At 53.2% G+C, this 25,926-nt stretch overlaps 8 protein-coding genes across 8 annotated transcripts; 3 read left to right on the plus strand and 5 right to left on the minus strand.

The window, feature by feature from the left end:
• Nucleotides 1-311: 311 nt before the first annotated feature.
• On the plus strand, nt 312-3,245 carry GLOTRDRAFT_132572 (uncharacterized protein; the record flags this gene model as incomplete). The annotated part of the gene is made up of 5 exons (XM_007871468.1): nt 312-454; nt 712-839; nt 906-1,085; nt 1,151-1,526; nt 1,589-3,245. The coding sequence occupies 5 exons, from the start codon at nt 312-314 to the stop codon at nt 3,243-3,245; spliced, it is 2,484 nt and encodes an 827-aa protein (XP_007869659.1).
• Nucleotides 3,246-3,486: 241 nt separating this feature from the next.
• GLOTRDRAFT_48004 (vacuolar protein sorting-associated protein 26) lies at nt 3,487-4,712 on the minus strand (the record flags this gene model as incomplete). Its single annotated transcript, XM_007871378.1, has 7 exons — nt 3,487-3,531; nt 3,586-3,728; nt 3,782-3,957; nt 4,006-4,170; nt 4,227-4,383; nt 4,437-4,509; nt 4,566-4,712. The coding sequence occupies 7 exons, from the start codon at nt 4,710-4,712 to the stop codon at nt 3,487-3,489; spliced, it is 906 nt and encodes a 301-aa protein (XP_007869569.1).
• A 435-nt stretch (nt 4,713-5,147) lies between these two features.
• Nucleotides 5,148-10,245, minus strand: GLOTRDRAFT_132574 (uncharacterized protein; the record flags this gene model as incomplete). Its single annotated transcript, XM_007871657.1, has 24 exons — nt 5,148-5,293; nt 5,346-5,393; nt 5,444-5,570; nt 5,632-5,643; nt 5,698-5,756; nt 5,810-5,856; nt 5,912-5,953; nt 6,006-6,159; nt 6,214-6,475; nt 6,525-6,693; nt 6,747-6,882; nt 6,933-7,093; nt 7,149-7,197; nt 7,248-7,572; nt 7,621-7,630; nt 7,685-7,734; nt 7,767-8,009; nt 8,063-8,248; nt 8,339-8,497; nt 8,546-8,699; nt 8,749-9,723; nt 9,784-9,815; nt 9,882-10,071; nt 10,121-10,245. 24 exons carry the CDS (start codon nt 10,243-10,245, stop codon nt 5,148-5,150), a joined length of 3,861 nt encoding a protein of 1,286 aa, XP_007869848.1.
• Nucleotides 10,246-11,248: 1,003 nt separating this feature from the next.
• GLOTRDRAFT_80746 (uncharacterized protein) lies at nt 11,249-12,921 on the plus strand. Its single transcript, XM_007871469.1, has 4 exons — nt 11,249-11,368; nt 11,490-11,761; nt 11,827-12,047; nt 12,127-12,921. Exons 1-4 carry the CDS (start codon nt 11,255-11,257, stop codon nt 12,855-12,857), a joined length of 1,338 nt encoding a protein of 445 aa, XP_007869660.1. The 5' UTR covers nt 11,249-11,254; the 3' UTR covers nt 12,858-12,921.
• A 6-nt stretch (nt 12,922-12,927) lies between these two features.
• GLOTRDRAFT_48329 (P-loop containing nucleoside triphosphate hydrolase protein) lies at nt 12,928-13,531 on the minus strand (the record flags this gene model as incomplete). The annotated part of the gene is made up of 4 exons (XM_007871403.1): nt 12,928-13,050; nt 13,106-13,129; nt 13,182-13,326; nt 13,416-13,531. Coding segments are annotated over 4 exons (408 nt in total), but the record flags the coding sequence as incomplete, so codon positions are not given.
• Nucleotides 13,532-15,915: 2,384 nt separating this feature from the next.
• On the minus strand, nt 15,916-17,336 carry GLOTRDRAFT_80749 (inosine guanosine and; the record flags this gene model as incomplete). The annotated part of the gene is made up of 6 exons (XM_007871470.1): nt 15,916-16,250; nt 16,299-16,696; nt 16,751-16,798; nt 16,855-16,939; nt 17,002-17,081; nt 17,138-17,336. The coding sequence occupies 6 exons, from the start codon at nt 17,334-17,336 to the stop codon at nt 16,113-16,115; spliced, it is 948 nt and encodes a 315-aa protein (XP_007869661.1). The 3' UTR covers nt 15,916-16,112.
• A 1,860-nt stretch (nt 17,337-19,196) lies between these two features.
• GLOTRDRAFT_122974 (uncharacterized protein) lies at nt 19,197-20,472 on the plus strand. The gene is made up of 4 exons (XM_007871471.1): nt 19,197-19,373; nt 19,431-19,466; nt 19,526-19,564; nt 19,626-20,472. The coding sequence occupies exons 1-4, from the start codon at nt 19,241-19,243 to the stop codon at nt 20,303-20,305; spliced, it is 888 nt and encodes a 295-aa protein (XP_007869662.1). The 5' UTR covers nt 19,197-19,240; the 3' UTR covers nt 20,306-20,472.
• A 1,493-nt stretch (nt 20,473-21,965) lies between these two features.
• On the minus strand, nt 21,966-23,710 carry GLOTRDRAFT_132578 (isocitrate dehydrogenase NADP-dependent; the record flags this gene model as incomplete). The annotated part of the gene is made up of 10 exons (XM_007871472.1): nt 21,966-22,010; nt 22,069-22,576; nt 22,628-22,704; nt 22,758-22,817; nt 22,869-23,012; nt 23,065-23,184; nt 23,238-23,378; nt 23,429-23,494; nt 23,548-23,633; nt 23,698-23,710. The coding sequence occupies 10 exons, from the start codon at nt 23,708-23,710 to the stop codon at nt 21,966-21,968; spliced, it is 1,260 nt and encodes a 419-aa protein (XP_007869663.1).
• Between the last annotated feature and the right edge of the window lie 2,216 nt (nt 23,711-25,926).

Below are 25,926 nucleotides of genomic sequence, written 5' to 3' on the forward strand. Positions count from 1 at the left end.
CGAATGTCCGGTCTGAGAACGCAGGCCACCGCATTTTCGGAATGTTCTGATATAGAGTGGTTGTATAGCAACGGCAGCGGGAGGCGGTAACGGGTCAACTTCTGTGGCCGGACCACCTCTATCGTTGTGAATTCTCCAAGAGACCTGGTTAGTCTTGGTTTGCAGCCAGTCTGCTGTCCGTTCTTTACTTTCGTCGACGGTCTCGCACCCTTCGTCTTTCGCTTTGGATCTCTGGCAGGTCGCTCGCCCCGATGCTTGTGATACCTGGCTGATTCACCGCACGGAACACACTCGTCTTGGGCATTCATTAAATGACTGGCTACTGTCTTTCTCTTGCGCCTATCCTTCGCTGCGAATCGTTGACGAGAATCGAGTCCGAGGTCCTTATCATCCCGACCGCGCTTGAGCTTCTCTTCTCCTTCAGTTTGGTCATCATCAACTGGGGCAAGGGCAGGTGAGCAGTCCTCTTCTCCGGAGTCAGGAAAGCGACGCATGAAGTGAGAGGCGTCACGACCGAGCGGGGCAGGGGGGGGGGACCTTTTCTGAAGAGCGAGGAGGGAATGTGACACGAGTATTGCCGTCCGGTATGAGGAGGGCCAATCAGGTCATCTCTGTCTGAAGCGTTCCCTGCGTTTCTGATACTCCCTATGCCATGGCTCGGGTCGTCCCATCCATGGAGTCTCGGAGTACCCATGCTGATCCATGATTTAGGAGATCTTTTCTTTTGGCAGCCGAAGGATGGGTGTATTTCTCTCTGGCGTTGATCGACCTTCTCGCACACATATTCCCAGCCACACGCAACTCTTTCAATGTATTCCGGATCCTCGACATTGTTGTCGGTATGTCCTCGAGCCGTTCCCTCCTCACATAGATTGCCACTCACCTATCCCTCCTGTCCCTTCTAGGCGCAGCGTCCTTCCTACCCATCCTGTTTTACGTTCTCTTCCTCTTCTTCTCTCTCCGGTCGGATTTCTTCCCGAGCCTCCCGCGCCGCTTCCAGCGCATCGCACAATACACCCTCATGCTCTTCATACCCGCTTTAATCGTCGCAGACCTCGTCGGTTCCTTCATTGGCGTCTCATACAGTACGTACTCCCCCTCTCCCCCTCCGCATCTTCTGCCATTCCTCATGTCGCATCCACAAATGCAGCCTTTCTCCCAAATCCCGCCAACCCCGCCGAACGCCTCCTCGCAGTCGGCTTCGCCTCCGACAGAGATCAAACGCTCTGGAATTTCTTCAGCAGCTTCGCGCTCGCCTTGCTTACCGCCTACCAGGCGCTCGCCTTCTGCGTTGTCTTCTTCCGGCTCGTCAAGTCCTTCGTCGACCAGCGCAGCATCGAGACGTCCGGACAGGGGGACCACCAGGTCGTGCTGTTCAAGGGCCTCGGGTGGCTCGCGATCGGCCTGAAGCTCGGCGCCGTCGAGACGATTGTCGGGTTCGCTCGCGACGGCTTTGGTGTCCCACTCGTCAGGCGGATACTCAGATTCCTAAGCCGGGCGTGTATCATAATCGGGGTGGTTAAAGGGTAAGTAATATCAGGCATAGCTTTGTACGGCCAGTTCTGACTGCTTATTTTGTTACTCGCAGAATGGACATCCGGGAGGATTTCACCGTGTTCGATACTACGCGGCCCCAGTCAGAGGGACGAAGAAAATCAGCGCTCCGCATGCTCATCTCCAACCCGCGGCAGAGTACCTTCCGCCGCATGTCCGCGCCGCTCGACCCGCAGCTCGCCGCGGCGCTCGCCAACTTAGGCATCGAGCGCCCGAACGAGAAGTCTCAGAATCCGCACACCTCGTTCCACCAGCAGCAGCAGCAGCTCCCCTTCCCCCAGGCAGCCTACACCGGCGCGCCGTCCCCCTCGCCCGTCCTCACCTACAAACCCCGCCCGACGTCCCGCGTCACGGTCCTCATGACACCTGGCACCGCTCCGACGCTCAACTTGCGATTCTCCGGGCTCGACATGCCCAGTCCGACTGAGATCGCGCATATCGTAGAGGAGGAAGTCAAATCGCGACCCGACACGCAGGTCTTCGTGCGTTCCCACCGCTCTCGCTCGCGTAGTCAGGGCACGTCGCACCTCCTCCTGCACCGCGGTGACACGTTCGACACGCGCTCGTCGTTCTTCGAGACCACGTCGCTCGGGCCGATGGACACCATGATGCCTGATATTCCTGTTATTGCGAGGCCGCCGCCCATCCGGACGCGCAGCTGGCGGTATTCCGACCGGATGGATGACAACTACACGCCAAGCGACAGCGGGATTTCTGGGCACAGCATGACGGCGGATGCTTTGCGCGGGCTTGGACCGAGGCGGTCGCTCACCCTCGAGCAGGCTTCCTCGGAGAACACCACGCGCACATCCTCGTTATCTGCTGGCTTCTTCTACGAGCACGACAATGAACACATCTTGCCAGAGAACGAGCATGGGGGCGACTTAGAGCGCGGTCCTAGCCAGAGGACGTACAAGCAGCCGAAGCTCTCCTCGTCATCCGAGCGCTTCGACAGCGGGGACGACTACCCCGCATACCCGACGCCCAAGGCCGATAGGTTCATGTCCACAGACCGGCGCCCCTTCATGGTCCCAGACGGGAGATATTCCCTGTCGTCCCTGTCTCTCAGTCCCAGCACCATCGGCCATTCAACGCGTGGCGGGGCAAGCCCTGAGCCCCGACCTACCCTCTCTTCCCTCATCGCTCAGCGCAGCCAGACCTCCTCACCCTGGGTGTCCCGCCCTATCCCGAGCTCTTACAGGCCGGTGACACGGCAGGAAATTGACATGTACGACGGCGCGAGCAGTCGCGCGTCGTCCAGCCTGGACTTCTCGCGACCCAGCGGCGACGGACGGCCGAGTACTGATACCGCCGAGACGTCGCAGGTGCTACATGTACAGCGGCGGCTGATCAACCACGATGAGCGGTCGCCCCGGCCTGACCTAGTGAGGATTAAAAGCGTCGGAAGGGTACCCAGGAGGGAGACACCCACGCCCTCGGCGAGTCCCTATGTGGGCCATGCGGCGCCCGTCGGATTCGAAGACTTAGAGGTCATCCCGTCCTGGGAGGCGTACAGCAGCTCGACGCCCTCCACAGAGTCGCCCTCGTCAGCAAATATGACTGGCAAACCTGTGATGAGACACGACTCCAACGTACTGTCTCAAGAAGACCAGGAGCACATCAGGAACTCGATGTACGACCGAGATGAAGAAGGTATATACTGGGTCGGGAATGAGGCGCAGGCTGTGTGACCGGATGTGTCGTTTGTTGCTGTTACAGTGGGCTTGTTTTATTCGTAATATATGTAGATTAGTACTGGTGCATGGATTTTTCTTGCACCAACTGGAGGATGGACCACCGCAATCCACTTGAGTGTATAAAATTATCCGAAGAATGAGATGGACATTATAAATAAGAGAACATAGTGATACAAAGGAGAAAAGGAGAGCATATCAGTTCTGTAAAGGCAAGAATCAGTATCAGCCATCGTAATTAGTGCGGCCTCTTTACCTCTGGTATCCTGAAGATGGTGATTTCCTTGAGAAGTACGATCAGCTCACCGCCACATTTGCGCAGTCGGATGCAGCTTACCTGTTGCTTGAAGTAACGTCGGTTCTCCTCGTCAATGAGGACCAAGTTGAGGTAGTACCGCGTGCTAAACTTCTTATTTACGTCTCGGAACGTCGGTGTCAGCTCAAAGCCCCCGAGGAACAGACGGATCGGGATCGTCTCGCCTGCAATGTCCGTTGAATTATCCCGAACTGCTTGTAAGATTCAGACGACTCACCCCGAACAGGAGCACCATCCATGATTTCGAATTTGGTGATGGTCTCACTCTCGTTGTACTGGTTCGGCGGTGCGCCAGTGGTTTCCCGTCGGATGATGGACAACTCCATGTGTTTTATTTTTATCCGCACAAGCAGGAAGTAAATCTTGCCGACAATGACGTCCTTCAAATGGTATCTACGTTCATGAGGGCGGATAACCTGTGAGAAGTAGGAGTAAACGTACTTCGACTTGTTGTACTCAAATTCAATATGTAGGCAGTCCTCTATTCCGACCTCCATCTTGATGGAATTGTTACTATCTGGAGGCATCCGGAAGGAATGTACCCAAATGTCTCTCTCTTTCGTAATGTCCGCTATTCGCCGGGAGACAGTGACGCGAATGAAGTATCTGGGATTGCAAGTAATTGAGATGCATGCGACAACAACCACAGGACAAGGACGCACCTTAGCTTCACATTTATGCCCTGATAGCTTTCATATTGTTTCTCTACGTTCTTGAACGAAAAGTCATACGTCTGAGCTTGCCGCATCTCCCCTGGCGCGGCCAATTCTTGGGATAGTGATAGGAATTCATGATGATGACCTCTGTCGTAGAAGAGCTCTTGAAAAATCAGTCACACTCAGGCGAGCGAGCGGAACGGAATACACGCGTACCAATGCTGCCTATGAACTGGACGTTTACACCGTCGTGCGCTAACTTCTTGCCGTCCCGTACGCGTATGACCACCTGCAAACTCGCTCAGCTGGACATCAATTAGGCCATACATTGTGTCCAGAAAGTACCTGGCCAGTAACCGACTCTCCATCGTAATAGACTGGGCATGAAACGGCTTTCTCCTTCTCCACTTTCATGTCCACCTTCTTACGGACGTCCTCTCCATCGAGGCGGACTTCTATGTCGACTGGCGTGGCAAAGAAGTAGGCTGCCATGGCTCTAGAGGTATTGTATGACGGCTAGCAAGGTCTCGGACCACGTACGACACGAAGGACCGTCCAGCAAACCTCGAAGTGAATCTATCGAACGCAGCGGTGTCCGCTGCGCCGGATCCTACTGCAGCCAATGACGTTACTCCGGCGTGTGCCGGGCAGCTCTACTACACTGGTCCCCCACACCTACAGCCAGTTCATAGAAAACATACATGACATGGCAATGGTTAGCGAAGTGCATGGAACAATGTACATATCAATGGCGTATATAATGCCACTACTGATCCACCATACTCGATAGGATACTTCGGAGGACGCTTGGGATGTCTGCAGCATTTGAAACTCGGAAAGCACGCCCAGGCAAGTACTTCGGTATCCTAAGGAAGGCGCATCGTGATATGGGTGAGCTCCCTCATCAGGAGCTGTACGTATGCAAGCTTACCATTTAGCTTCGGCCCCCTCTCCTATACAGATCAGCGCAGCGTGCACTTTCGGGTTCCGGTTCATGGCCTTCTTGAGATCCTCGGGCTTGATACCGTACCTCTCAAAGTTGGCATCCGTTATTGCGATGACAAACCAGTCATCTAGTCAAGGTCAGCGAGATGAGCGCGGACACGATAGCTCTTCACCGCCTACCTGCGTCGTACTTCCCGACCTGCAAGACAGCCTTCTCAATAGCTTCGACTAAACGCAGTTTTCGTCACTTCTCTCTGCCGCTGGGAAGCATCACTCACCAGTGTAGTCACCCGCAAACGCATATTGCGTTGTCAGGTTCATCTTCTCTACTACTTTCCAGCGTTCATGCATCTCGGTCGGAGGCTTGTCCGATTCGACCAATGGAATGTCGGGAGAATCGCCGGACTACGAGCACAAAGGGCCGCTGAATATTACCGCATTTGAGCATACTGACAAAAAAACCTACATGACCGTACATCTGAGGGAGAAATATTTATAACAATGAAGAATTTCAGAAGGCAAGATCACTCACATCCCAGACGTACTTATCTTTCCGCGTCAGACGGTCGAATATTTCCATGAGCATAACGGCTGCAGCAGTTAGTATTGTCGTTGCAAACAAACAACAGTGTCAGACAGGTTACCTGTCTCCATACTTCTCTGCAGGCGACCGTCATATTGGAACCGGTACCTGCATGGGAGAGACCCCGTCAGAAAGGATGCGGAGCAAGCAACGGCATACTTACATGGACCCGCTGATGTCGAAAACGAATCTTATCCGCTTGGGCCTTGCAAAGAGGTACATAAGTCAAAGGAGGGCTGTGTACTCTTAGCACGTACTTGATTTGCGGACGACCCATCTCAGGCTTCTCCGTGCCTCGCCGCTTGTAAACGGTAGTCTCTCCCGTGAGGCCTTCTGTGAGTCGACTGTCGTCGAGCTCCCCATCTGTCTGCCGCTTAACCCACACCCTCTCCTCCTCCTTCGCGGACAAGTCTAGAAGGACATGTGAGCAAGCAATAAAAGGGAATCCAGCAGCTATCATCTCACTCTCTAATAGATCGTACAACTGAGCAATATGAGCCTCGACTGCCGAAAGCAGCTCCCCGTACCCTCTGGCTTGCCCTTCGGTCATATTGAGCTGCTCCAGCTTCCGTGCCAGTTCCTCCTTAGCCATGGCTCTCGCTTTCTCTTTGATGTGTTCAGGAACTTCGCGCTTGAGTTTGTCGGAGACTTGGTTGATGTTATGTCCCTTGTACAGCCGCATGTAACCCCCACGGCCCCCTAGGCCCGCAGTGTCCCGGCCACCAGTCTAACGTTTGTGAGAAAAATGAGACACATATTAAAGATATGTTCCCTACACCTCCAGCCCAAGTGTTCCCGCCAGTATGAGGTTCATTCTTTGGATCCTCCTTACCGTATTTGGGTGCACTGAGATCGGTAGAGCCCTTGGGTTCGAACCTGAGATCCAATACTTTCTTCTTTGCAGCCTCTCTTGCCGCCTCTAGCCCGAGCTGTTTCACAGCAAGTCTGGAGGATGCCTGATGAAAATAATGACGGACTGATGTATTTCTCAGACGAACCCGTGATGCTCCAGGATATCAGCTAGCTTGTCGATAGTCTCCCGCTTATAGACATCGAAATCGAAGACATTCCGTAGAGTATCCTCGAGTGAGTCGTTCGGATAAGCACGCATATGGCGTACAATATTGATTAGCTCTAAGGGTTCGTGAGCGTCTGTGATCATCACGAGTGGAAACGCGGCTTACCTCGCAAAGAGTAGGGGTAAGTCAGGGAACCGTCCTCATAGCCTCTACGGAGGTCCTGGAACGCAAATACCAAGCGACGGAGGACCTCTGGCTCCAGTTCCGGAGCGAGATCTGATAGTAGTTTTCGTTCCGACTCCGCATCTGGATTTGAGAGCGAGTGACTACAACGAGCAATGGTCTGAACAATGCGCACGTTTTCACTCGAACGGCACTCACCAGCTAAAGCTGTCTCCGAGGACTTGCAAGAAATGGTTGCCTAAAAACGCTGTCGTTGTCTATGAGCGTGTGTCCATTGAGAACAAAAATGGCACATACGATATCCAGGCCGGTTAGCTAGAAGCACCAGCCTGAAGTTTGGATTGACAACTATATCATTATCACGTTCCCTCGTCGGACGGACCCTTCGTCCATCAGATAGAGTAAGCTCCCCGTGCGAAGCCAGACTCTTGAATATGGCGACCACATGTTCCGGTGCCTTATCTGCTTCGTCTACTATTATCACCCTGCCATGGATAATGGCCCGTAACAGCGGCGAATCAGTAAACTTCAGCACCCCTCCTTCCAAAGACGTCTGGAACATGAGCTGGTTGACCGTGGTATCCCGATGCAATTGCACGTATTCTCGAGGGCGTCCGAGGAGCTATGAGGCTAGTTAGATTTGGCTTAAGGGAGCCTGGGTAGATCTTACTTGGCATAACCTAAGAGAATATCAGTTTATGGATGTTACATTTTTTTATTTCTTCGGTACCAACCTATCGACGATTTTGTTCTTGCCAACACCCTGGGAACCAGTAACTACCTCCTAAATTGGCTTTCAGCGAAGAGGCTACACACCTGATTACCAAGCAGAACGACGTGCTCCCTGAGCACCTCTAAATCGATGGCTAGGTCTCGCATTAGGCCGGTTTGTAAGCTGTTGTCGTAGAAGTGCTCCATGTAGGGTATACGTGACGCTACTCCTTCTGGGTCTTCAGCAGCATCGAACTGGTGTATAACGGTAGCCTCTGCCTGTTGGAGAGGATCGCTAACTTCTGGGAACACCAAGAGATTCTTTTCGACTGTGGGCGGTGGATTATACTGTAGATGAAACCGTATTAGCCCAAGAGATTCCCGTCTAATGGAGTCCATACCAGATATTTTGAACGGGATAAGCCGCATTCGTCAAACAGAGTTTCCAGGTTGATCTTCTCGGCAGCAGGGAGGAACTCCCCAAGAAGGGCTCTGTTGATCATAGCTCGCAGATCCTGGTCCCAGGGGAACTTGGCTACCCTCCTCGCTATCCTGAGCACAGACAATGTACCCAGCCTTCTATTCTTCTGTACATTATCAGAGGTCAGCGATTCTCTATACTTCCAGGCAAAGTCTAATAGTATCTTGGTGGTATTACTCGGGCAGCCAGTCCGTACTAGCAGAGTAGTCTCCTCGTGGCGGCTCATGGGTTCCGCTGGGATGGGGAAGAACATATTTGCGTGCTCATCAGAGAGCCAGTCGCGCAAGGGCTGTGATTTGGATGCAGTCGTAACTATTCGGAAACTGGGGTGTGATGTCCATAGCGTATCATTGTTCTGTGAAAGTAAGTAACCCGCGAAAACGACCAACATTAGAGCACCTACTTCTTCCGGTGTTTGAGCTGCCACCCGTCTACCTTCCCAGAGTTCAGTTTCACGGTCTTGGGTGAGCCGCGCCAAGGAGCCCGCCGTCGACCCTATAACATCCATCCCGGAAAGGTGCACTAACCGACCAGTCAAAGCTCCCTCAATCAAAGGACTTCGATGTGTCAATCTGTTGTTCCACTTCAGCACGCCTTGAAAATTACCTTGGCTCCCAGCTCGTAGCGCCGCCACTCCCGACCTTCCTCCTCATGACGAGCTCTCTCCCGCCAAGCTCTTTGTACATGTGCACTGTGTCACTGTCGTACCCAAGTATCTCACTGAATACTTTCACGAGGAAAGATGTTGAGCAGGATGCCGTAGATGGCATAGCCGGGGGTATGTAAGTGATGTCATAGTCCAGTGCATGCGCCTGTAAGAAAGATGTGAGGAGACCCATGAAACGGTTCGTGACGAGGAAGTCTTGCGACGCCTGAGGAGGGAAAGGTTGAAAGGGTTTCGGCCCACAGGGAACCTCCAGGGTGATCACGGCTCCGTCAGATCGCTGGAATATAACCTCTGCTTGGCCTTCGATGTCTGCCTTCGTGATGCTGATAGCACGAAAGCCGAATAATCCGGTATCGTCGCTCAGTTCATCCTCGCTGGTCATAGCAGCACTGCCCAAAGGTCCGAGGCCCGCTTCTTCTGTCTGCTGGCTCAGAAGCGCCCATGCCTGGAAAGGCGCGTATACGAGGGCGGGATGTAGAGTCAAGAATAGCCTACTAAGCTGCCTCGGTGTAAAGCGTTCAGGCGGCGGGAATGTGCGCACTAGACACGACATTTTCGCCAATGCAGTCTGAGGGAAAGGGGGGAGAGACGAAGTCGTGATAGCTTCTAAGGAATGCCTGGATTCGCTGGCGAGCTGAGTGGAAAGGATGATATTTCTCAGCTTATCGAATATCGAATCAGGGGAAGGTGCGGTCAATGCAAGCATCGAGCCAACGGGGTCTATGAACCTCGCTTGGAACCGGCTTCTAAAAGGTGGATCTAGAGGATATCCTTTGTATGGAGGAACTGGAGCAGCAATAGCTACCACACGGAAGTTCTTGTGGGCGGGGATAAATACATCTTTGATCGAAGGGCCGTCTTCAAGCAAGGCATAGCGATGCGGGTGTATTATGTGTGTTCCGTCGTCAAGATTCCTAAGGAAGCAATTTCTTAGTTCTTGTCTACCGGGTCATGCATCACAAAGGTTCGTTCACATCTCACGATTCTCCAACAAGTTATTCAATACCTATAGCGGGCATGGTGGGCGAAGGCAGTCAGAGAGGGATATATTCCAAGAAACATTTCCGCGTACAGGCATGATCCCTCTCTCAGCTTTCTCTACGCCTTCGATAATCAAGATACGGCCAAGTTTGACAGCTTGTACCGCCGGACTATCGACGTAGACGAGGTTACCTCCAGGTCTAATCTCCCTGCCTTGCTTTAACTCTGTCTCTCCGACGTCTCTATGTAGTGCGATATACTCATATTCGGAGTTAATCAGGCTATATCTGATTGAGTGGCTTAAATGCATGGGTGTCAGGTGTTATTCACCTACAGAATGTCATGGCCAGTCGTCTCGCATATGGCCCCGGCTGCGACAAGAGAAACACATCTTGTCCTAACAGATATTTCTGCAACATGAAGTGAAGATTGTTGAGGTTGACAGGGTCTGTCATGTCTAGCGCGTGGGTGACCTGGGGCAATCTTGCCACATCTTGGGCTGCAGGAACTTCATAGGTTATGTTTCCCAAGCGCAAAGTCCCTATTGACGGACGAGTGGGTGCGAGTTCGCTCAGAACCCGTCTAAGGCGGCTTTGAGGCGTCATGCGTCGATATGGCGGTTGTAGCCAGACCTTGAAGGTGAAGGTCGACCGGAAACCTTGCATGAAGGTCGCGTATGTACCGGCTTCGGCTATGGCTCGTTACCGGTCAACCTAAGCCGGGGACCACTTTGTAATAATACACGAAATGCAATCCTCCCTACAAAGTTGAGGACGCAGATTATGTAAGGGAGTCGCGCAGCGGCTCGCAAAGTGGACGCGGAGCCATTGCAGCGGATGCACCCAGACGGTTGCCCGACTAACCTATTACCTTATTGTTAAATATTGGTAGTGTGCCGCTAGTGCAGCGGTTAGTGTGACGGGTTATTTCAGATGCAATGATGGAAGGTTGAGGTTCAATCCCACCCATGGATGATATTTTAAACTTGCGATGATTTTAGTTGTCTTCACTCCGTAACGCAACTTGACGATTTTCTTTCGTTCTCTGTCTCATAATGCCGTCATTCCAAGGCACCGATATTGATGACATTGTGGCACTTTGAGTCCGGACAAGGGCCAATCTATACACAAAGCCTGCACTTGGTATTATACTTTGGGGTTCAGTTTGAAAAAATTAAAACTACATGTGTACTGATATAACAAACCACTCAACTTCTCATGATCATGGGAGGTGGTGTTACCGGTGTACGAACGACTTGCAGTGAGTACACAACCTCCTCACCGCCTTAGGACTCCCATTCCGAAGCGAGTCGCCCCGACTTCAGACGAAGTCCCTCGCGACGCTGCGGGGCTACCGCACAGTGCCTCGACCTTCCATTTATAGCGACTCGCGTCCTTAACTTTGTAGGGAGGATTGCACTTTCTAATAATACCACAGGTGAAGTTCCATGGGCAAAGGCTCGTCATGTCCCGCCCATACGATATAGTCGTTTACGGTGCAAGCGGTTTCACCGGAAAGTTTGTGGCGAAGGAACTCTGTTCTCTCGCTGCGAAAGGATCATTTCCTGGGCTGAAATGGGTACGCTCCCCAATAACTACCGAGAACCAGCCTCTCATTTCAATACGTCCATATCTTGCCCTGCGCTTGAAATAATTGTCGTTGGATTCGTGTTGCGCCGTCACTCTTGAACGGAACCCAGGCTATAGCCGGACGCTCGAAGGGCAAGCTCGATACACTCGTCTCCGAGATCTCCCAGCAGTACGCTGGCGTGGCACCTCCAGGAATAATAATCGCCGATGCCAGCGAGACAGATGGAGAGGGTCCTCTGCAGGCTGTGGTGGATATGGCTGCAGCCACTAGATTGGTCCTGAACTGTGTCGGGCCTTACCGCTTTACCGGCGAGAAAGTCGTACAGGCTTGTATCCAAGCGAGCACCGACTACCTGGACTTGTGCGGGGAGCCGGAATTCATGTAGGTATCTCGGTACTTATAGTACCGGGAAGTTCTACGTGTTGTCACTGATGTCGTCCCCGCAGAGAAAATATGATTCTCAAGTATCACGACACGGCAGCTGAGAAGAGCATCACGATCGTCCATGCCGCTGCATTTGATTCTGTACCGGCCGATCTTGGGGCGTTGTTTGCAAAGCGGAACTTGATTGAGAAGGGCGCAACACCCAGCTCAGTTGAGATGTACGTGAAGATGCTCGTCTCTGGGAACGCCAAACCCGGGCTCAATTTTGCAACCTACCAATCCGGTGAGCCATTTGCATTTGAAAGGGCATACCCTTTCTGTTCCTGAAAGTGCTCGTATTTACTTACTGCAATTTCGAACAGCTGTGGAGGGCTTCGGATCCGTCGGACAACTGCGTCAAGTTCGCAAAGCTCTCGCTGCAAAACAGCCACGTCCGGCGACTGTTGGACCCAAGCTTAAGCCTCGCAAGGGATTGCTAGGGAGATTCCCGCCTTACTTGGATCGTGTCGGCGGCTACCTGATCCCCTACTTCTTCGCCGACCCAGCGATTGTGCGACAAACCCAGATCCTGGAAGAAGTTCATTCGGCTGGGCTCCCGCCAATCCAGTTCGGCGCCTATCTTGTGATCCCATCCCTGAGGATCCTGCTATTGATGATATTTTATTTCACCATATTCAGCTTCCTTGCGGCTAGGAAGTGGGGGCGGGCTCTGCTCCTCCGGTACCCGAGACTGTTCTCTCACGGTACAGTTTACAAAGGAGGACCTCCAGTGGAGTCGCTCAAGCACTTTGCATTTACGGAGACGTTCGTTGCTAGAGGGTATTCATCCGCCGTAGATCCGAAAAGTGGCGCGCAGCCCGACGTGGAGGTAGTGACCAGAGTCAGCGGGCCCGAGTTAGGTTATGTCGCTACGTCCATCTTGTTCAGCTTCTGCGCCAAAATTCTTCTGGACGAGAGACGGCGCTCCGGGGATGGAGGCTCGATACGCCTGCGGCACGGCGTGCTCACGCCTGCTGTTGCTTTCGGGGACACCGGTCTGATTGAGGAACTCGATCAAGACGGGAGAGTCACGTTCTCTGTGGTCCAAGCTTAGATTTGTTTTGCTGAGGCTTTCTTGTATATTACTTCTGTAATACTCATCGACTGCACCACAAGGGCAACACCTATTGTCGGTCCCCACTTCGGCCGACCATCTCACAAAGAGCGGCGTTGTGACTTTCATCTACCAGAGCACGGAACATGCCCTCATCTTTCCGAAAAAGCAGAGATGGTGGTCCCGTCTCAACCTGTTACACGTCTAGATTAATTGAACTCGGCTCGGCGGTTAACCCGAAGACTCACAATACGACCTGCATCGAGCACAATCTGCGGAGGCACGTGTGAAGTGATAATTACCAGTTGTAAAGCGTGCACTCACGATCGTGTCTGAATCCATTATCGTTTGCGGACGATATGCAATAGTTATTACAGTGACATCGCTACCGAGTTTGATCCGCAAGGAAGACTGGATCACTTCCTCCATATTGCAGTCTGCAAGTGAATGGAAAATTAGTCGCACCACACTGTCTCCGCTGGTGTCGTCTTACCGATCGCTAATGTAGCTGCGAGCACATTGTCAAAGGGTTATGAAATGATTATCCTGTGGATCGACTCATCGAGAATCAGCAATTTACTCCGGCGGATAATGGCGCGCGCGAGCGCGACAATTTGTCGCTGGCCGATAGACAGATTCTGCCCCGCACTGGCAACCTGGGTATCCAGAGTAATTGTGTTGTTACAATGGTTAGCCTCGAGAGCGAAGAGAGCACAACCTGCAGCGGGCTGCACGACTCTATTACCACCTTGGTGTCACTACAGCTTTCGGGACGTGAGAGTGACGTCAGTGCATGCTCACCTAGCAGAAGAAAATTACGTCCGTCCGTGATATTGTTTAGGTCCGAGGTGACGAGGTCACTGATCCTGCCTAGCAGCTGGCCAGACCCTGGTGCAGACGAGCTGTCCTCTCCTTTAGAGAGTGTTTCTGCGTCCGCCTTCACCCTGACCCGGAGAGAATGCTCAAACACAAGGGCAGTGACGATAGCTTCGGAGCGGACTGCCACCGCATTCTGGAAATTCACATGTCGTATATCATCGGCCTCTTACCCTGTCATGGATAGGAGTGTAAAACACTGGACAGCGACGGAGCCGATGTCAGGGCCAAGGAATAACAGTGCCACCATAACCATGGCTTGATAGTCGCGCCGGGGATGACTATTCCCCACAAGAGCCATCCTTCAGCCTCGTCCGCCGGTTTGAGAGTATAAGTCACCAATGGATAGAGGTTACGATACGTATAGACTCCGAAGGCAACAAGAAGAACCGAGGCGAGGTGTCGTGAAGCTACGTGGCTCCGTCTACCCGACGAAGATACTGCCAGCAGCACAAGTATCGTTGTGAAGCCTGGAGCCGACGTTTAAGAGTCCCAATCCCGATGTATAGAGAACACTGGATTCGACTCACGTATCCCACAGGCACGGTGAATTGCAGGACATCCGGAGTGGGAACGGACCCCTCTTCATATTCAAGAATGGCTATGGATAACACGAGAACTCCAGCCGACGCTAGGAGTTGTAATATGCGACACAAGAGTATGGTATACCCTCCGTATGAGTCTACATGTTTCCCGAACCTTGCTGAGAGTGGCTCCTTGGTCGACCTGGTGTCGGAGGGGCTTGAGTTCCACGTTTCTGGGCTTTTGACGAGATTACTGACTAAAGTGAGAAATGACAGGCATGCCGCACAAAGTGGATACACCCGCAAATCCAACCACGGGCTGGCACGAGAGGGCGGCGACAAGTCAGAAGTGAGAGAAGAAAGTACGCGTGAACGCGTTCTTACGTCGAAGCGGTTGAGGTTAACATTGAGACAATTGACGCGAACTAAAGTCCCGTGGGTCTGTGAACACGGGCCCTTCCTACGACGCGTCTCTCGTTATATACCTGTCCATGGTGAGCCGAATCGGCTGCGATCCTACCTACAATCTCGGAGTGTAGTACTGCGGTTCAACGAACTCTTATCTCACAGCAGCATGATGGGAGACCTTGGGAGGGAACAAGCATTCAGAAGGGACAGGCTCGTATTCCGAGTACCGTACAGTGCCGTGAGAGGCGCGATTCGTCAGGGATTCCCGACTCGGCCGGCACTGCACACTGTATCAGGACCCCTGATAATCAGTATCGAGGCTTTATTTTAGATGCCCAAAATTCAGCGTCTTTGTCCGCGCCAAATTTCCCGATTTTACGCCCTTTTGTCCGCGAAAAATCAGGTGCCAGCTCGATTTGCCTTCCATATTTGGGAATTGTGGCGTGGGTAACGCTCAAATCTTCCCGCGCTCGGCGTATGCCGAGAAATCCTGCCCAAAATGGGCAGGTGATGTCCGCGGGAAAAATAAGGGTTGGCCGCTGGGCTCCCAAAATCGGTCGCTTTGTCCGCGAAAAATCAGGCCTGAGGGGTCTCAGATGGCCAACTTTTGTCCGCGTTTCCACAAAGCCTCGATACTGATAATCAGGGGTCCTACTGTATCTCCCGCAGATACGAATTGCGAATGCCGGCGGAGTCGGGTATCAAAGGACGATAGAGCGGCATTGCAGTTGATAGGGGAACGTTCAAGGCGAGTGAAGCGCCCCATGTGGCGCAATACAACCCTTCGAAGTCGCGACTCCGATAACTTGGGTTCTTGAAAGGTTGAAGCCACCTCTCGTCGCATATTCAGTAGAGCATGCTTCCCTACTATCATTGGACCAGTAGTGAATAATTATTCACTTCCCGTCCCTTTTGTGCACTGGGGACTTCGTGGCTACCCTATACCTTCGGCAATTTTTTTCTGTAATGATGGATATCTGCATATACCATGTCCAAGTTTGTATATGGAACGGAGGAGTGGTCATCGCTCAGGATTTAAAACTGTCTTGCATGTCCGAGGTCTAAACGTGACAGAGCGTGACTGCTGCCCCGCCACAGCTCTATTGTGACACATGTGACATCTTATTCACTTCCCGTCCCCTTACGCCGTACAACCTCTACACCCACTAGAAAAATCTGAGAAATTTACAGAGGGTGTAGAATGGTATCTGAACCATCCACACCAATTTTGGGGTACATACAATCAGAGGAAGATGACTTAACCAGTGAGCAGTTCAAATTATTCACTACTGGTCCAATGATAGTATGAAGACCCGTTGCTCGCCTACTCGGTCGAATTGAGGAGACGCCGTTCACAAGTCTACATGCTTCCGTATTTCTGCTGAATCGCATGCATTACTCCATCTGTAGTGCAATCTATTTCATCCGTCTATGTTTCCCCAGTAACTTAAACGCCCTTCCCAATGAGCTCTATCGTCTTCTCCACTAGCGCACGCATCACTTCACTCTTCTCTTTGCCAATTGCCAAAACCTCTTCGTGCGAGACCTCGACCTGAGGAGATGGCGGGAGCGGCGTCCCAGCGAGCTGCGCGAGGTTCAGCACACGTCAAATCGCAGGCGAGAGACAACGCACCTCCGCGTCAACCTCCTCCCTAACGCTCCTATATCTATCCGGAATGACCACGAAATTGGTCACCAAACTCAGCACACAAACTTCCACGCCCTCCTCCCGCGCGGCGAGCACCTCCGGCACGGTGCTCATCCCCACCACGCTCGCGCCTGCCGCGCGCAGGAAGCGGCCCTCCGCGGGGCTCTCGTAGGTAGGTCCCGACACCCACGCGTATGTGCCCTCGCCGACGGCTGACGCGGGCAGCGCGAGCTGGTGAGCGGCGTGGAAGAGCGCGCGCCGGAGGGAGTGCGAGTACGCGGTGGAGAGTGGGAGGAAGCGCGGATATTGGGGCTTGGCGGGCCCCAGAAGGGGGTTGAACCCTGTTAAGTTGGGGAGTGCGAGGTGGTCGCGGATGGAAACGACTGGGGGTGTTAGTTATAGTAGGATTGGCAGGTGGTCTAGGTGATGAGACATACTTGTCCCCACGGGGAGTCCAGGGTCGAGGGATCCGGCTGCGTTCGTGACTGTAATATGATTGTATCACCCTACTGCACGATGGGTACTGTATGGTGCCGCTTACTGATTAGGTTCTTGACGCCTAGTCGGGCCATCACTCTGACGGGGTAGACAACCGTAGACAGCGAATGGCCCTCATAGGCATGGAACTAGCTGGGCCAGTGAACCAGTCAAAATCCAAAGTCAGATGACATGACAGGTGTTCCCATACCCGTCCCAACATTGCAACTACGGGTACGCCATCAGCAGGACCCAAGAGTCCGAACGCCAGCGCGCTCTTATGACCAGGAACTATATTCCGTCATCATCAGAACCTTCTTCAGCGCACGATCCACCCCGCAACGTACCGGTGCTAGTCCCAAATCCTTTCAGCGATGAATACGGTACCTCAACACGTTCCCTGAAACTCGCGGCGAGCGTGCTCAGACCCGACCCGCACACGATGCCGACCTGAGGTTTAAGCAGCTGCTCTGGCAGAAGCGTCCCGAGGATGTCGATATTCGACGCGATGAACTCGAGCGAGGTGTCTTGCTGCAGGTCGGTCATGGCGGTCGAGGATAAGGTATCGATTCGAATCTACAGCAGATCTCCCTTAATTTACGGCTATTTACGGCCAACGAAGTGATGTCCGGTGGCTGTGCAGTATGTGATGGCCGGCGGAAATGCCACAGTTCGACTCTGCATGGCCACAGTACTGTACTCACTTGTACTTAGCGTATGAAACTTGCGTTTGAGCAAGGCTTTGTTTCTCCAGTAATCTTAAGACTCTGAAAGGGGGAAATTTTGGAATAGCTGCCTTTCGACTCAGACGCCACAGGCAATAGGTAAAATGAAGTAATCGTAATGATACTCGTGAGGACATCATGCTCTGCGTCCTTGGGAAACGACCATCAGCTATTACGGCGTCATAGGCTGATAGAACCTGAGACTCTTTCAGGGGTTTAGGGGCTCAAGGGATGTCTTACATCAATCTTCAAGTTCGTAGTTAGAAAGGAAATCGGCAGCGTTGAATATCAGCTGAGAATGTCATTTTCGGGTGGATCAGTGTAGAGGCGGGGTGAGGTGCCTGATCCGCTATTGTCCACGGGGAGCGGAGTGGCATTTTGGTCAGCCACAAGAGTAGGCTTCGACGCACCTGCGTGACTCGCTGCACCAGATCCTTACTTGAATCGACGTTGCGGCACGTACGCCACTCGGGTTACCGGGTGAGGCAGTACTTACTCGGGTGCCTGTCATCCTGTAAACAAGAGCAGAAGTGAGACAGCAAGCGTCTTTTCATGGAAGAAGACACCGAGAGATATCTCTAGACGGTGCACGTCGTAGGGGCAGATCCCCGCATGTAAGACAGACGGATGGCTTTGTCAGAGTGTTTCTTGGACGAAGCTCACCTCTGAAACCATAGCATCTTCTCGAAAGTCCAGTGCGCCATATATGCGAGGCAGGGGTTTTCCCAGAAGACAATAAACCTCAGGAATACCGGGCCTAAAACCTCTGCGCAGGGGGGGGCATAAAAGGGACGCGCTCTGACCCGAGGTCACCCAGGTCAAGTCCATCCAAGGAACTAGCCTACCTGCGCCTCTCGTTCTCAAGTCGCAGTCATCCTCGCACCCATGGACGCGTTCAGCACGACAGCACCCACCGGCGAGGACGCGCCTCTCACAGACGAGGAGCGCGGAGGCGGCGGAGCGTTCAGCTACTGCGTCGTAGCCTGAGGATAGTGTCAAAGGTGAGGTCTTCAGGCCGCGCGATGTAGTGGTCGGAGGGACTTACTTATATTTTCAGAGGATCTTCCGCGTTTCGTTGATCTGCGACGCTAGGGTTTCTTCCCAGCGATGCCCATCCAAGGTACGACCCTACGAGAGCTCGGTGTGGTATTCAAGGGGAGTACTTACATCACTTCCAGAGCATCTTTCACCTTTTATGATCTGTAACGCTGGATAGACAACTGGTCAAACAGTAGGGAAGTCGTAAGGGCATATACTCTAGGACTCCTACCTTGTGTTGTCTTTTCGTATCCGCGTTCGTTAAGACGCATTTACAAAATCGCACCTTTATTGGTAGAAAATAAGATTGCCAAGGTCGACACGTACGATACCGAGGCTCAATTTGAAGCCGAAGGCCAGTGGAACGTACCTCAGACTGAGAATGGCGGCGTAAGCCATCCCTAGAGGCAGAACAGGAAGTATACAGAAACTCGGAAAAGTCATACTTCATCCGAATAATCCGACGACATAAGCATGAAGGAATCGGATAAGAGTCCAATGAACGAACTTGGCGTGCCGCCGTCATGAATTGTGGGTGTGGCGCGAACACGAGGCCATGCACACTCACGTGACCGCGTCCAGATCGGCTCCGAGTCCTTATGCAATTTAAATTACGTCTACCTTTCCCAGCTTTGTGGTCTCCGTTAGAGGGCACTACTAATCACGCGCCTACATTTAGACACAGAGATGGAGACACCCAGAGGAAGGGGCAGAGGGAGAGGTCGCGCGCGGGGTGCAAGAGGTGGTGGCCGTGGCCGTGGTCGAGGGAGCGGGAGTACAGTCAATGGCCCCGTTGTGGAGAGAACTGGCTTAGTCGTCGGTATGGCTGATTCTCATGTAACATTCCTTCAACTTTGTTCACTGACTATATGTATAGAGCACCCAATCATGGACACAACTGGTTTGGCAATCGGTATGGCCGAGCATCATATTACGATCCCCCAATCTGGCAGCCTGACTGTATGTGCGTAGAGGAGCCAACAATTCCTAGAACTGGCTTGTTAATCATCGGTAATAATCGAAACTTAACTCAATTGTCCTGCAGCTTTGCCTGCTGACTGTTTGCGCACAGAGGAGCCAACACGCGCCAACGGCAGATCAGATACCGAAGACGGGAGCACAACCGTTATCGACTCAGACTTCGATTCCGACGCGGGGAGCTACGAGAATCTGATGAGGAGGATGAGCCTACGAGATGACGCCGCCGCACGCGCCTACTTCGGCAACGCCCCCCTTCGCCCCGCCGCCGGCCCCCCTCTCGTAGTGAAAGAGAGCATCGGAGGGGCACTCGTACAAGATCCCACGCGTGACCCGCGGCTCAGCGCCATCCTCCCCGGCTCCATGTCCTTCGCTATCTCTGTCCACCCGCTACACATCCCCAACGCGCGCGCCATGTGGTCCACGGCATCCAGCACATCGATCATAGACTGGCGGTTTGTGCGGCTGGCAGGCTTACTACCGCAGATGGTCCCCCTACGCCATGGCATCGACCGTGTCACATTAACAGGTATCATGGGGGCATCCCCGATGAAGGTCTTCGGCCGCGTGGACGTGCTCTTTGATGCTCTTGGGTACGAATTCGAATTGCCCTGCTGGGTGACAGATATCGGCTTTCCAGTGGAAATGGTACTGGGCAACGACTGGGTAGAGAAGTTCGATCTGGTATATATGGTAGGAGGAGGTGAGATACGCATAAACGAGGCAGATGCCAGGAAGACCAGAGCAGTGGAAGATAAGTATCGCACGAGATAGGTCGTCAGATGGGGCATTGGAAGGTAACAGAGGTGTAAGACGTTATAATATACGAACTGGATAGAGTTGTGGGTCCTTGTGGGCGCGAACGCGAGGTTATCGCGCCACATGTATATAGAGGCCCTAATTGGTTAAATCACCTCTATGATCCTCCTCTCTGACGTCCGTTGGGCGACCATGGAACGTACTGTACAGAAATATACAAATACCGGATTCTGAGGCTGGAAACGGTTTCACAAGTCGCTGTCGAGCACGGCCAGCAGAGATGGAGCCTACACCCAGAGGAAGGAGCAGAGCTCGCGGGCGAGGTGCAAGGGGAGGACGCGCACGCGGTCGAGGAGGCGGGAACACCGCAACCGGTCCCAAAATCCATCAAACTGGCCTAGCCATCGTCGGTAAAATCAAGCGTTGCTCAGTCACCGTGCGGCCTGGTCTTGCCTGCTGATTATGTACGCACAGATGACCCATCGCCGCCGCTTGTACTCGGCACTGTCATGGAGGTGCATTCAACCGCCCTAGTAATCGTTGGTAATAGATCCATCCCCTGCTCGATAGTCCTGCCCTTTGAGTGCTTACCGTGCGCATGTAGACCCACCAATCAACAGCACGGACACCGACGACGCGAGCAGCACCGTGATCGAGTCGGACTCGGACTTCGACGACGGCGGCTACGAGCGCATGATGCGGCGCATGCGCCTCGAAGACGACGCCGCCGCGCGCGCCTACTTCGGCGACGCGCCCCTCCCCCCGCCCACCGGGGCCGCTCTCATCGGCAAAGAGACCATCGGCGGCGTGCTCGAGGAGGACCCCTCGCGCGACCCGCGGCTCAGCGCGATCCTGCCCGCGTCCATGTCGTTCTCCATCTCCGTCCACCCGCTGCACATACCCAACACGCGCGCGATGTGGTCTAGCGTGTCCACCACCTCCATCGTCGACTGGCGCTTCGTCCGGCTCGCGGGGCTGCTCCCGCAGATGGTGCTCCTGCGCCCCGGGATCGACCGCGTGGCGCTTGGGGGCGTGCTGGGCGGATCGCACATGGACGTCTACGGCAGGGTGGACGTCCTCTTTGACGCGCACGGGTACGAGTTCGAGCTGCCCTGCTGGGTGGTCGACATTGGGTTCCCGGTGGAGATGGTCCTGGGCCATGACTAGATCGAGGACTTCCACTTGCACGTGCAGACGGGAGCTAGGCCACTACGCGTAGCCAAGGCCGACGCAAGAAAAGCCAGAGCCGTCGAAGACGAGTACCGCACGAGATAGGCATTCAGGGCGTGATAGACGGCAATAGAGCTGTAGCAGGCGGAGCAGCGCCGAATGCGCAAGAAGTAATAATATCTTGTACAGCAGTGTGAGTCAGTATAGTCAGAATGAAGTCGTGATTCCACGACGGCAGTTCCTCGTAAGCACATCCCCGGACCCTTTTGAGGCTCCAATAGCCATGACTCACGATTCATACGGCAAGCAGATAGAGTTCCGCATCCCAGCAAGGGCGATGTATCATGAGATTCGTGGATATATCCAAGATACAAAATGGGGCGTATATCAAGCACAGTGATACTCACGGGGTATACCGTACGATCGGCATACCATTAGTGCGGCCCAGCGCTGTGACCTGAACAGCCGGTGGATGATACAGTAAGTACCAGACGTCTACAGCATCTTAGAGCTTCGCGCCCCGCGAAGCAAGCTTGGAGTTGAGGCGTTTCTGCACGATCCCATGAGTTCGCCGGAAGCTCCCGACGAGAACCAAGGCAAAGACTCACCCCAACAGCATCCATGTACTCATTCGTCAGCACCCAGTGCTCCCGCTTCATATTTTTCCCATGGATCGCCAGCGCAAGATCCTTCGTCATAATCCCCTCCTGGTCAATCACCTCCACGCATGCCGCCTCCAAATCCTGGCAGAACTGGCGGAGGGCGTCGTTCCCGTCCAGCTTCGCGCGGTGAATCAGACCACGCGTCCACGCGAAGATGCTCGCGACGGGGTTCGTCGACGTCTCGTTGCCCTTCTGGTACTCGCGGTAGTGCCGCGTGACCGTCCCATGCGCGGCCTCGCTCTCGACGACGTCGCCATCCGGTGTTATTAGCTCGGAGGTCATCATGCCCAGGCTGCCGAAGCCCTGCGCGAGGATGTCGGACTGTACGTCGCCGTCGTAGTTCTTGCACGCCCAGACGAACCCGCCCGAGGACTTGATTGCCTGTGCGACCATGTCGTCGATCAGCCGGTGCTCGTAGTAGATGCCGAGTTTCTCGAATTCCGACTTGTATTGCCTAAGAGGTTGGGTTGGGGGATGAGCTATCTGCTTCAGAGGGAAGACTCACGTGTCGTAGATCTCCTGGAATATATCCTTGAAGCGACCGTCGTACTTCTTCAAGATAGTATTCTTCGTCGACATGAACTATACCCAGGCTCATGACCATTCATTGTAGGCATCGACCCAATTCAACATACCAGCGTCATCTTCTTGGACAGAGCCATCTTGAAGGAGGAGTGCGCGAAACCGCTTATTGACTAGGCACATAGTGAGCGATAATTCGTCGAAGAAAGGTGACCAGAACTCACGTCGTCAGTGTTGTACATACTCAGGGCAACACCTTTGCCCTTGAAATCATAAACATCCAGAGTCGTCTTCTCGCCTCCGTTATCCGGAGTGAAGACAAGCTGGAGTTTCCCGGGGCCTGGTGCAATGAAGTCGGTTGCACGGTACTGACAAACGCATTCAGCTACCGATTTCATAGAAGGATTGGGCAAAATATACCTGATCACCGAAAGCGTGACGTCCAATGACAATGGGCTTGACCCACCCAGGCACGGGCTTGGGAATCTTCTCGAGGATGATGGGTTCACGGAATACGGTACCACCGAGAATGTTACGGATCTGCATCGCGTTGAACACAGCATAGCTTGGGGATGCCCAAAAGTAACACGCACAGTTCCGTTTGGACTCTTCCACATCTGCTTCAGGTTGAATTCCTTGACACGAGCCTCGTCGGGGGTGATGGTAGCGCACTTGATACCAACCTTGTGTTCAAGGATGGCATTTGCAGCGTCTACCGTTACTTGGTCGTTCGTCTGTGGGAATTCTCAGTCGAGAACCGACCCCCTGAGTCTGGTGAACATACTGCATCACGGTATTCCAGTCCTAGATCGTAATACTTGATATCTAGTTCTAGATAAGGCAAGATGAGCTGAAGTAGACCCAGTCAGTACGAAATGAGGCGAGTAGGACATGCGAACGGACCTCCTCTCGGATCTTCTTCCATATGATCCTTGTCATCTCATCTCCGTCTAGCTCTACGACCGGGTTCTTTACAGCAATCTTCTGCTCTGAATTCAATGCAGATCATGAAGCTACTCCATTCGATCTTCCATGAAACCATGATCGACGTACGCAATCTAGCCATGCTTGTTGCAAAACCTCTATGCAGCTGTCCAGCAGAGGACGCAGCCAGCCACGCTGACCGCTTGTGAGTGGAGAGGAGCGTTCGTGACAGCATGTTTGACGGCGCTCCGACGGGTGGGGTAGACCGGCTTGGGCAATGTATCTGCCCGCTTTAACGTCGCGGTCGAGCAGAAAAGCGTGAAAGTGCGCAGGCTGCGTTAAGTACCGCGCGAGCCGTACTCAGGTCTGCGAAAGTCGTTAGAAAGAACAGGGGACGGCAGAACAGCGGAGTAAGCGTTCTCGAGGCAGCTGACCATCGTGCATGTCGGCGGTGGGAACATACCCGTTTCGGCCGAATTTAAGAGGCTTTGCATATGTTTTCTCTGTACATGTTGCTCGCTGCCACAATCTCTAGATCTAGTGGCCATGGAGGGTTTCCTCATTTTGCTGATCTTTGTCTTATATGAGGTGACTCATTGCTTGAGGAGATAACATCGTATATTTATTGCCGGAGGTTTCTCCTCTTTCCACGCTGTCTGCGCTGGCTTCTCACCGGATTTCGAAGCGTGGATTCTACATGTAAAAAGACTGTTGCATCAGTTCTGGGTCGGATGCACGAGCAATATAGATTCCTAAGCGGTATGCGGACCCTAGAGTAGGACAACTCATCGGGATGACAGACAAGAAATCCCAGGATCTGCCTATCCGGTAGCCTCGCAGCAATTCCACGCGTGGAAGACTGAGACGGTCTCGCGTACGTGCTCAGGACCGCGTATCAAGAGCAGCGTCTTGAACTGGATTCCAGTCTGTTCTTTGTGGATGGTGCTGATAGAATGTGACTATACCCGCGAGAGCTGTATTGGTTCAAGTGCAAGCTTTGAACCCAAAACACCCTCAAAAGTGGCCGACCGCTGAAGTGAGTCAAAGATTTCGAGCAGTCGGCTAGACCGGAGAGTAGTACCCGTAAGCTATGGCTTGCGCATAGCATCCCTCCACTCTAGCCTTCTGCCCGGAATCAATGCTGGCAATGCTTCACGCAATTCCTGAACTTTGGATTTGCCTCTGTCCTGGTCAGTCTCTTACTTCACGAAAGCAATGCTAGGGCACTTGCCGTAGGCTCGCTGTTTCTTGGGCCATCCCGGAAGACGGTGTGCATCACTCCTGGTTCCGCAATCACATAGTCGTGTTTATAATGCACTGGTCAAGCGACTCCTTCGTTGGTGTGTGTCTACAGATGAACCTGTCACTACTCCCTTACCGACCATGCATTGCGATCGGCAGTGTAAACAGGCGAGCTCCCTCGCAGTATGAAATGTTCTGCGAGTACGACCCGAATTTCGACACACGACGTCCGAATGATTTTCCAGATTTTCCCATTTCTTACAACACTGCAATACACATATAGAATACAATAACGAAATCGAATCTTCTGCAGACCAAGAATACATTGGTTTCATCCACAACCGAACTCCTCATATCTGCCGGTAATCGTGCGTTAGATCCCGCACACTGTGATTGTCCACTTTGGCATAATGATGAAACGCAACCTGGAAACACGGTGAGCCCCTTCAGATCTCCGTCACATTACTTGGGAGGACTCACGGTTGGGGGAGTGAAAGTGCGAGCGAGTTCAAGCTACGACGCAGTAGCTCCAGCCGCCTCCGCCGCCGTTCTCCTCGTTAACAGGGCCGGTGATGACGGGGGCGTCCTCGATGATGGGAGCGGTGGTAGTGAAGGCGTCCATTGTGGGCGGTAAAAAGGTGAGGATGGCGAAGGACGAAGGGAGGCTTGGGTAGGCAAATTCCTGGGTTGGATTCGACCTGGGGGAAATGAGCGAAGTCCTCCTCCCTTTTATCCCCCGCGAGAGGACATGTCTCAGACACTGTGTGGCCGACAGCGCCTGCCGCTTGGTGTCGGTGTGGCTTATTGTCTCCCAGCAGCCCCAGATGTTGCGTTTCACAAGACATTCTGGATTGTCGAGTTCCGCGCGGTATCTTCGAGGCAGAGCTCGTCGGTGAGACACGGGTTCCAATTTCCGGACAATTAACGACTGCCACAGGCCACATCGACCTTCTCATTTCTCGTCCTGGGTACCCGACTGTGGCTGTCTTTACTTCAGCTACGGCCCTCCCTTGGGCACAATGTCTCATCTTTTCTTTGTGCGCTTGCAATCTACGAGGACAGGCACCCGAATAACCATCGGGTGATATACCGTTCACCCGCAGCTTGCCAGTTCAG

This window comes from Gloeophyllum trabeum, assembly GCF_000344685.1.
Source record: "Gloeophyllum trabeum ATCC 11539 unplaced genomic scaffold GLOTRscaffold_00014, whole genome shotgun sequence".
Classification (NCBI taxonomy): domain Eukaryota; kingdom Fungi; phylum Basidiomycota; class Agaricomycetes; order Gloeophyllales; family Gloeophyllaceae; genus Gloeophyllum; species Gloeophyllum trabeum.

Excerpts from the sequence above, each read along its gene's own strand:
- GLOTRDRAFT_122974 (XM_007871471.1), top strand. The coding sequence starts at position 19,241 with ATGGAGACACCCAGAGGAAGGGGCAGAGGGAGAGGTCGCGCGCGGGGT. Across the intron at positions 19,374-19,430 it reads GAGAACTGGCTTAGTCGTCG|AGCACCCAATCATGGACACA; the intron begins GTATGGCTGATT and ends CTATATGTATAG. Across the intron at positions 19,467-19,525 it reads CACAACTGGTTTGGCAATCG|AGGAGCCAACAATTCCTAGA; the intron begins GTATGGCCGAGC and ends GTATGTGCGTAG.
- GLOTRDRAFT_80746 (XM_007871469.1), top strand. The coding sequence starts at position 11,255 with ATGTCCCGCCCATACGATATAGTCGTTTACGGTGCAAGCGGTTTCACC. Across the intron at positions 11,369-11,489 it reads CATTTCCTGGGCTGAAATGG|GCTATAGCCGGACGCTCGAA; the intron begins GTACGCTCCCCA and ends AACGGAACCCAG. Across the intron at positions 11,762-11,826 it reads TGCGGGGAGCCGGAATTCAT|AGAAAATATGATTCTCAAGT; the intron begins GTAGGTATCTCG and ends TCGTCCCCGCAG.